The following is a 9533-nucleotide window of genomic DNA, read 5'->3' on the forward strand; positions in this document are numbered from 1 at the left end:
GTCCCATCATCACCCCCTTACATCAGAGTGGCCCACTGAGCCATCGGCCCACCGGGAAACTCCCGGTAGTTCCGATGGCCAGTACATGCCTGTTCACACTCATCTCCAGATCTCCTCTTCCTCCATCTGCTCTCTTCCACCTGGGAGATCACCGGGAGACCAGCTCCCAATCAACCATTTGAGGGCTGCAGTATACAATTCCACCCTGCAGTGCCGATATCGTCACTCTAGATACGACTGGCCCTGATTGGGGAGGGGGCCCCCATGTGCATCTGGGGCCCCTGGGCTGATCTCAGTAAGACGGCCCTGCCCCTCTAGTATACAGGTTTTGTAGTAAATGTTCTCCTTTCTCCCATACAGACCACTGTCTTGTATAACTTCAGCCTCAAACCCGGTCACTCCATGGAGGTGGGGGGCTTCATTCCGGAGGGATGTAAAAGGTAGGTGAAGATTTTATCCTCGGCTACTTATTGTGTAATATATACGTCTGATTTCTGTATAATACTAGAATTTGCCAAATGTACAACTTACAGAAGTAGAAGTGTGCTCTGTGTACAGTCCATCCTACTGACCCCTCACTGGGAATTTGGTCCCTCAAATAATACCAGACATCAAATTGATTTGATTGGAGCAAATTTAGCTTCAACATTTGTTGTCAAAATGTCATCCTGGATAAAACTTGTCTGACTTGTCAGCCATCATCTGAAATATGACAACTGACAATCCTGTGACTCCCATCTACACTCTGTCTACCAGTCCTCCATCCCTCCACTGGTCTGATTGGCAGACCTCTTCCCTGCCATGGTACATACACCCCATGGGGGTTGGCTGAATTTCCGGGACTTCTGGTCCTTCAGAGGATGGTGACACCTTATGGAAGTGATGTGAACAAAAAAATAAAACTTTATATTTATAATTTAGGATTTGGCTTTTAATTTCTGTAGCCCTTTTTCTCCCTGGGGATCTCAAAGCACTTTATCTACTGTTGGGGCAGATATCTCTTGAGAAAGGGCACAAAGTAGCAGTGACACTCTGCTCTCCTTTCTCCCTCTCACTATTGGGATGGATGGGAGAAGAGAGCCGAGACTAGTCTTCAATGACTTCACTGTTTTTGACCATCCAGGATGAATTGTTCCATAGTGGCTACAACTCTAAATGTCAGTGAGGGAATATTAGCTGATATCATGTAAATTCATAATGTGGGGGATGGTGAAGTACCCATGGGAGGACCACTGGTGAATGACTTGAGTACGATATCCAACAAGGTCAGCTGAGCAGAATAATTGCTGTTTCCGTCTTTCTAGGTTTTCCATAAACTTGGGAAAAGATGAAAAGAATATAGTGCTGCACTTTAACCCTCGTTTTGATGAGCGCAAGATAATCCTGAACTCTATGGTGGATGATGTCTATGGAGAGGAGCTGAAGGAAAGCGTCTTCCCCTTCCAGGAGGGGTCAGACATCACGGCAGGTCTATGTTGGATGGGGAAAAGTGGTATCCTTGTGCATATTGGGCACATATCTCTGAATGATGGGTTAGGTGAAGGGTATAAAGGATTTGCTATGATGGTCACCCCTTCAGCTCATTCCATGAAGGATGAGGACCTCCCGCATAGAAGATCCAATTGATTCCATCCATCACGCTACCATTGTGTGCTATTATATACCGCCTAGCAAATGGTTGCTGCTGGTCTGATCGGGGGGGGGGGGGCAATAGAGGAAATAATGTGTGACATTGAAGTGTACAGGGTGATAAGAAAAAGTGTGTGTTGACTCTGAATAATTGTATTCTCATTTACCCTCAAGTCAGTCATTTGTAGATCACTTATTGACTTTTTTTCTTTTTTTTTTCTTTCTTGCAGGTTTACTTCCAGTTTGAGCAAGACACGATCACCATACATCTACCTACCGGAAATCCTCTCTCATTTCCAGTCCGCTTTCCCATAGAGGTGATCTCCTTCTTGTCTTTGGTGGACCTCCAGCTCAAATCCATCACATTCAAATGAAGAATCCCACAGAGGAACCACCTGTCCCCCACATGTCCCTGTACAGGATCTGTGAAATGTCCATAGTGGCCAAAGATTCTTATCTTGTAACTCTGTTCCTGCTGCTCATGTAGCCATACATTGTGCTTTACCCAGTACTAGAAATGGATTTCATACACCTTTCAAATAAAATCAAACAAGCTCCATTGTGTGTTTTTTTTTTCATTTTTGGGGGGCCGGCGGGGGTAGAAACATTTGTGCAGCTGTCTTTCAAATGCAGTGTGACATAAAATATTGCAACAACCACTTATTTGTTTTGGGGGTTCTATGTAATTTTCGATCTCTTGTCAAGATCCCAATGGTGAAGAAAAAAATGTGATAACTCTTGATGTTTTTAATTGTGCAGCTCTAACAAGATCTATGGCATCTCTTCAGCTTTGAAGCCTGGCTAATAGAACTGGTCAGGATTCCACCCCCTTGGTTTTCAAAGCCCCCAGCTGTCGGCACAAAACATGGCCCAGTTTGAGGACCTGCCATATTTACAGCTAAAGTGCCAACAGTTGCTCAGCAATGTCTTGCTAACTCAGTGAAGTTGGTCTTTTGACTGCAAAATTAGACCCTCTCTCATTTGTTCCCAGCGTTTGGGAGTTCTCGTTTTATAACCACAATCTGTCCTCTTGCCCTGGCCAGAGCAGGGTTTTGCATCTTGGCTGTGCCAAAAACCTACCTTAATTAGGGAGGTTGGGACTAGAGGATCTCCTCCAGTATAACCTATAAAGTGGAAGTCTTCCCACCCCCGCAGAGGGCAGCTCAGATTTAGGAGCCATCTCCCTGGCGCTGCCAACCTTCTCACTTTGGGCTTGGGAAGCATGACTGAGGGACCTGCCGAAGCTGTTCTCTATATTCTCCCCCCCCTACCAAATTAACCAGATAAACTCCTTTCATCTGAAGTTGAAAGGCCATAGCAGCCTTTTATTACAAAACAATTAAATACCCAGCACCCCGTTCAAAGACCCAATAGACCCCTGTCTGCTACTATGAGAAGAAAATAACAGCCTCAAATTGAATGGCTGTCTAAAACCTAAATCCTGAAAAACCTGCTACATATACCCCCAGCACCTGAAGAAAATAGGAAGCACCCTCAGACCAACACAAACAAGGGAGGGTGGGGGAAACATCTCTGACGAACTCAGAAAAAAAAATCCTCCTCCCTCAAAATACCCCTCAGCTCTGCAACCCACCAATCTGGTAAGCGGAATACTACCTTCAAAATCGCACCACTAAATACCCCACCTCCTCTGCATGCCCCAGTCACGCTGCCCCCTCCTAGTTTCACTCACCTCCAGGCCACATACTGACAATTCATCATAGTTGCATAGGTCAGTGATGGTGAACTTTGGCACCCCAGATGTTTTGGAACTACATTTCCCAAGATGCTCAACTACACTGCAGAGTGCAAGAGCATCATGGAAAATGTAGTTCCAAAACATCTGGGGTGCCAAGGTTCGTCATCATTTGGGAGGGTCTGTTATACACATGACTAGGGCACCACCAATGTCCACAACACCATGGTAATCACTACCTATCCCCAAATTAAACACTTGTACCCAAATAATGAGGCCACGTTGGAGAAAATGTGAATGCATTGGCCATTTATTAACAAATAACCAAAAAATTAACATTCCTTAAAACAAACAATAATATTCATAATCAAATAACAATAAGATAAAGGTTGCTGGCCTTAGGAGTCACAATGAACCAACATCAAGTTTGGATCTAGTGGACTAAAATTCCCAGCCGCACCACACCGGCTCAGTGACCACTCACCCCTCTGCAGATACCTCCGAGTTACAACTTCCCAACTAGCACACCATTATCTGAGATACAACACAGGACTCCATACATTAGATGGTCCCTACTAAAAACTATTCAAGGAAATCTGAATGTCTCTAAAGACCTCAATCACCATAACCTTATGACTAACGAGATTAAATGCAGGCTGGGTGTTCTGTTCTAATCTACTCCCTTTTTTTTTTTTTATTATATCGAGTACAGAACCAAGGATCATTTTGTGCTACTAAATTGTATGGAATTTGATAGACCCCACCACAGCAACAATAGATCCCCCAACACATGACAGACCTCCCCCCAGCAACAATAGACCCCCACAAAAAAAATTGATTCCCAGTGACAATAGATCCCCACAGCAGTCAGCTTCAATATTCATTCAACATTCAGTGCTGGAGGTTCCGGAGCTGCTGAAAAAAAAGCCCTGGTTACCTTCATCAAAACAAAAAAAATATCTCTGCCCTCCTCTACAGCTCCCCTTTTAGAGAAAGCCATCCTCTAGAGATGGGGCATGGGAGCGAGATGCCCCAGAGCTACTAAGACGTAGGGATGAGCTCAGGCGTGTTCGCATGTCCATGTGCAGAGCCCGCCAGGAAGTCGGCGCAGTGCTGAGCTATTCACAGGCAGTGAGACATTGCCCGATCTCCGCAGCCGCTGTTGGGGCGCCTTGAGGATTGAAGTTGAGAAACATTGCTATGGAAGGTGTCCTCATCCCCCTCAGCTGCAGGTCCTGTGATGAGGTGATGCACACTAATGGTGAGGACTTAGTATACATGGAGAAGTGCTTAGAGTTGCCACCTCATCCCTTTAAACCTGAACACATATGAATTGCACGGGTTGTGAGGCTGATTTCATGTAGATAAGGCACAGAGAATAATTTGTCCCACACCTCTCATAGCCAGGTGCATAGACATTCCATGCCATCCATAGCCAGGTGCACAGATGTCAAACACCTCTCATAGCCAGTTGTACAGGCATCATACAACACTCATAGCTATATGCAAAGATGTCCCAAGCCACCCATAGCCAGGTGCACAAATATCCCAAGCCACCCATAGCCAGGTGCACAAATATCCCTAGCCAGGTGCACATACATTGCAAGCCACCCATAGCCTGGTGCACAGACATTGCAAGCCACCCATAGCCTGGTGCACATACATTGCAAGCCATCCATAGCCAGGTGACCAGACATTGCAAGCCACCCATAGCCAGGTGCACAGACATTGCAAGCCACCCATAGCCAGGTGCACAGACATTGCAAGCCACCCGTACCCAAGTGTACAATTGCCCCAACCTGCCCATTCCCAGGTGCAGAGATGTCCCACACCACTCATAGCCAGACATTGCAAGCCACCCATAGCCTGGTGCACAGACATTGCAAGCCACCCATAGCCTGGTGCGCAGACATTGCAAGCCACCCATAGCCAGGTGCACATACATTGCAAGCCACCCATAGCCTGGTGCACATACATTGCAAGCCACCCATAGCCTGGTGCACAGACATTGCAAGCCACCCATAGCCTGGTGCACAGACATTGCAAGCCACCCATAGCCAGGTGCACAGACATTGCAAGCCACCCATAGCCAGGTGCACAGACATTGCAAGCCACCCGTACCCAAGTGTACAATTGCCCCACTCTGCCCATTCCCAGGTGCAGAGATGTCCCACACCATTCATAGCCATGTACACAGACATCACATACTGCCCATAGCCTGCGAGGTGGGGGGCAGGGAATGGAAATTGTTACTTTGGGGTCGGTTTACTAAAACCGGAGAGACGAGAATCCGGTGCAGTTCTGCATAGAAACCAATCAGTTTCAGGATTTTTTTTTTTGGCAAAGCTTAATTGATGAAGCTGAAGTGAGAAGCTGATTGGCTCCCATGCACAGCTGCACCAGGTATTGCACTCTCCAGTCTTAGTAAATCTCCCCCCTTTGTGTTGTAGAAATGACTTTGAAGACGGCCATCTTTTGCCCCCTTGTTGTTTGTGGTGAGTGGTGACACCCCAGCAGAGTGACGATGGGCGCCCCATGCTCAGTCACACCCCATCCACATTTCATTCATTCTCTGTAATGAATTCTCAGTCCAGGGAGCGCTGGGCGGGGTGACTCCTCCCTCCTGACTGGCTCCGCCCCAGCAGACCTCCTATATATGAAGAGGTAGAAGTGCAGCTGATCACAAGTTTGTCTGATAAGAAAGCAGCATGGCAGATAATGGGAGTATGAGTACCGATGGAAGCTGCAAAAGCTGAGAAAATGGGTTGTGTGGGCTGAAGGCAGTGGTGGGTATAGTATGGTATGGTATGGTGTGGGGAGGGTTGGCTTGCTGAGTATGGATGGTGGTGGGTATAGGGTTGATGGGTGAGGACATGGGGTGATGTAGGGCTGTTGGTAGGGTTGCCACATTGTCCCTTTAATCCAGTACACACGTGAATTACACTCACTTGGTACCTTTATCTGCATTAAATCAGCCTCCGAACCCGTGTAATTCATGTGTCCTGGGTTAAAGGGATGATGTGGCAACCCTAGTTGTTGGGTGTGGGTATGGTGCAGTTGGTGTTTGGGCTGTCATGCAAATAGTGCTGTTGGGGATGGTAAGTGGAAGGAATAGGGTTTGAGAATGAAGGGTGGTAGGTATAGATTGGTATAGGGTTGCTGGGTCTGGGCAATGGTATGGTGCTGCTTCATGTGGTTAGTATGGTGTTGTTGGGTGTATAAATGATGACCTGCCTTTTAATATAAAGGGTGTAGTAAACATCCTTCCCTCCCCCCCCTCTAGTATACAGGGTGTAATAATCTTCCTCCCCCCCCCCTCTAGTATACAGGGTGTAATAATCCTCCCTCCCCCCTCTAGTATACAGGGTGCAATAATCCTCCCCCCCTCTAGTATACAGGGTGCAATAATCCTCCCCCCCTCTAGTATACAGGGTGCAATAATCCTCCCCCCTCTAGTATACAGGGTGCAATAATCCTCCCCCCCTCTAGTATACAGGGTGCAATAATCCTCCCCCCCTCTAGTATACAGGGTGCAATAATCCTCCCCCCCTCTAGTATACAGGGTGCAATAATCCTCCCCCCCTCTAGTATACAGGGTGCAATAATCCTCCCCCCCTCTAGTATACAGGGTGCAATAATCCTCCCCCCCTCTAGTATACAGGGTGCAATAATCCTCCCCCCTCTAGTATACAGGGTGCAATAATCCCCCCCCCTCTAGTATACAGGGTGCAATAATCCTCTCCCCCCTCTAGTATACAGGGTGCAATAATCCTCCCCCCCTCTAGTATACAGGGTGCAATAATCCTCCCCCCCCTCTAGTATACAGGGTGCAATAATCCTCCCCCCCCTCTAGTATACAGGGTGCAATAATCCTCCCCCCCTCTAGTATACAGGGTGCAATAATCCTCCCCCCCTCTAGTATACAGGGTGCAATAATCCTCCCCCCTCTAGTATACAGGGTGCAAAAATCCTCCCCCCCTCTAGTATACAGGGTGCAATAATCCTCCCCCCCTCTAGTATACAGGGTGCAATAATCCTCCCCCCTCTAGTATACAGGGTGCAATAATCCTCTCCCCTCTAGTATACAGGGTGCAATAATCCTCCCCCCTCTAGTATACAGGGTGCAATAATCCTCCCCCCTCTAGTATACAGGGTGCAATAATCCTCTCCCCTCTAGTATACAGGGTGCAATAATCCTCCCCCCTCTAGTATACAGGGTGCAATAATCCTCCCCCCTCTAGTATACAGGGTGCAATAATCCTCCCCCCTCTAGTATACAGGGTGTAATAATCCTCCCCCCTAGAATACAGGGTGTAATAATCCTCCCCCCCTAGTATACAGGGTGTAATAATCCTCCCCCCTAGTATACAGGGTGTAATAATCCCCCCCCAGTATACAGGGTGTAATAATCCCCCCCCAGTATACAGGGTGTAATAATCCCCCCCCAGTATACAGGGTGTAATAATCCCCCCCAGTATACAGTGTGTAATAATCCCCCCCAGTATACAGTGTGTAATAATCCCCCCCCCAGTATACAGTGTGTAATAATCCCCCCCAGTATACAGTGTGTAATAATCCCCCCCCAGTACACAGGGTGTAATAATCCCCCCCCAGTACACAGGGTGTAATAATCCCCCCCCCCCAGTACACAGGGTGTAATAATCCCCTCCCCCAGTACACAGGGTGTAATAATCCCCTCCCCCAGTATACAGGGTGTAATAATCCCCTCCCCCAGTATACAGGGTGTAATAATCCCCTCCCCCAGTATACAGGGTGTAATAATCCCCTCCCCCAGTATACAGGGTGTAATAATCCCCTCCCCCAGTATACAGGGTGTAATAATCCCCTCCCCCAGTATACAGGGTGTAATAATCCCCTCCCCCAGTATACAGGGTGTAATAATCCCCTCCCCCAGTATACAGGGTGTAATAATCCCCTCCCCCAGTATACAGGGTGTAATAATCCCCTCCCCCAGTGTACAGGGTGTAATAATCCCCTCCCCCAGTGTACAGGGTGTAATAATCCCCCCCTCTAGTATACAGGGTGTAATAATCCCCCCTCTAGTATACAGGGTGTAATAACCCCCCCTAGTATACAGGGTGTAATAATCCTAATCCTCCTCCTCCCCCCCCCTCCAGTATACAGGTTGTAGTAATCCTCCTCCCCCCTCCAGTATACAGGGGGTAATAATCCCCCCTAGTAAACAGGGTGTATTAATCCTAATCCCCCTTGTATACAGGGTGTAATAATCCCCCCTAGTATACAGGGTGTAATAATCCTCCCCCCTAGTATACAGGGTGTAATAATCCTCCCCCCTAGTATACAGGGTGTAATAATCCTTCCCCCCTAGTATACAGGGTGTAATAATCCTTCCCCCCTAGTATACAGGGTGTAATAATCCTTCCCCCCTAGTATACAGGGTGTAATAATCCTTCCCCCCCTAGTATACAGGGTGTAATAATCCTTCCCCCCCTAGTATACAGGGTGTAATAATCCTTCCCCCCCTAGTATACAGGGTGTAATAATCCTTCCCCCCCTAGTATACAGGGTGTAATAATCCTTCCCCCCCTAGTATACAGGGTGTAATAATCCTCCCCCCCTAGTATACAGGGTGTAATAATCCTCCCCCCCTAGTATACAGGGTGTAATAATCCTCCCCCCCTAGCATACAGGGTGTAATAACCCCCCCCTAGTATACAGGGTGTAATAACCCCCCCCCTAGTATACAGGGTGTAATAATCCCCCCCCCTAGTATACAGGGTGTAATAATCCCCCCCTAGTATACAGGGTGTAATAACCCCCCCCCCCCAGTATACAGGGTGTAATAATCCCCCCTCTAGTATACAGGGTGTAATAATCCCCCCCTTGTATACAGGGTGTAATAATCCCCCCCCTAGTATACAGGGTGTAATAATCCCCCCCTAGTATACGGGGTGTAATAACCCCCCCCAGTATACAGGGTGTAATAACCCCCCCCAGTATACAGGGTGTAATAATCCCCTCCCCCAGTGTACAGGGTGTAATAATCCCCTCCCCCAGTGTACAGGGTGTAATAATCCCCCCCTCTAGTATACAGGGTGTAATAATCCCCCCTCTAGTATACAGGGTGTAATAACCCCCCCTAGTATACAGGGTGTAATAATCCTAATCCTCCTCCTCCCCCCCCTCCAGTATACAGGTTGTAGTAATCCTCCTCCCCCCTCCAGTA

General features: G+C 47.7%; 1 protein-coding gene across 1 annotated transcript; it reads left to right on the forward strand.

Moving 5' to 3' along the window:
- The first annotated feature begins 369 nt into the window (after positions 1 to 369).
- Positions 370 to 2026, forward strand: LOC143973633 (galectin-1-like). Its single transcript, XM_077474493.1, has 3 exons — positions 370 to 440; positions 1305 to 1464; positions 1860 to 2026. The coding sequence occupies exons 1-3, from the start codon at positions 403 to 405 to the stop codon at positions 2001 to 2003; spliced, it is 342 nt and encodes a 113-aa protein (XP_077330619.1). The 5' UTR covers positions 370 to 402; the 3' UTR covers positions 2004 to 2026.
- The last annotated feature ends 7507 nt before the right edge of the window (positions 2027 to 9533 follow it).

The sequence above is a fragment of the Lithobates pipiens genome, unplaced genomic scaffold, assembly GCF_037356315.1.
Source record: "Lithobates pipiens isolate NorthernLeopardFrog02 unplaced genomic scaffold, aLitPip1_a1.2 Scaffold_88, whole genome shotgun sequence".
NCBI classification, from domain to species: Eukaryota; Metazoa; Chordata; class Amphibia; order Anura; family Ranidae; genus Lithobates; species Lithobates pipiens.

What these genes read in the sequence shown, in the direction of transcription:
- LOC143973633 (XM_077474493.1), top strand. Translation starts at nt 403, where the DNA reads ATGGAGGTGGGGGGCTTCATTCCGGAGGGATGTAAAAG. An exon ending in ATTCCGGAGGGATGTAAAAG is followed by an intron (nt 441 to 1,304) that starts GTAGGTGAAGAT and finishes CCGTCTTTCTAG; the next exon opens with GTTTTCCATAAACTTGGGAA. An exon ending in AGGAGGGGTCAGACATCACG is followed by an intron (nt 1,465 to 1,859) that starts GCAGGTCTATGT and finishes TCTTTCTTGCAG; the next exon opens with GTTTACTTCCAGTTTGAGCA.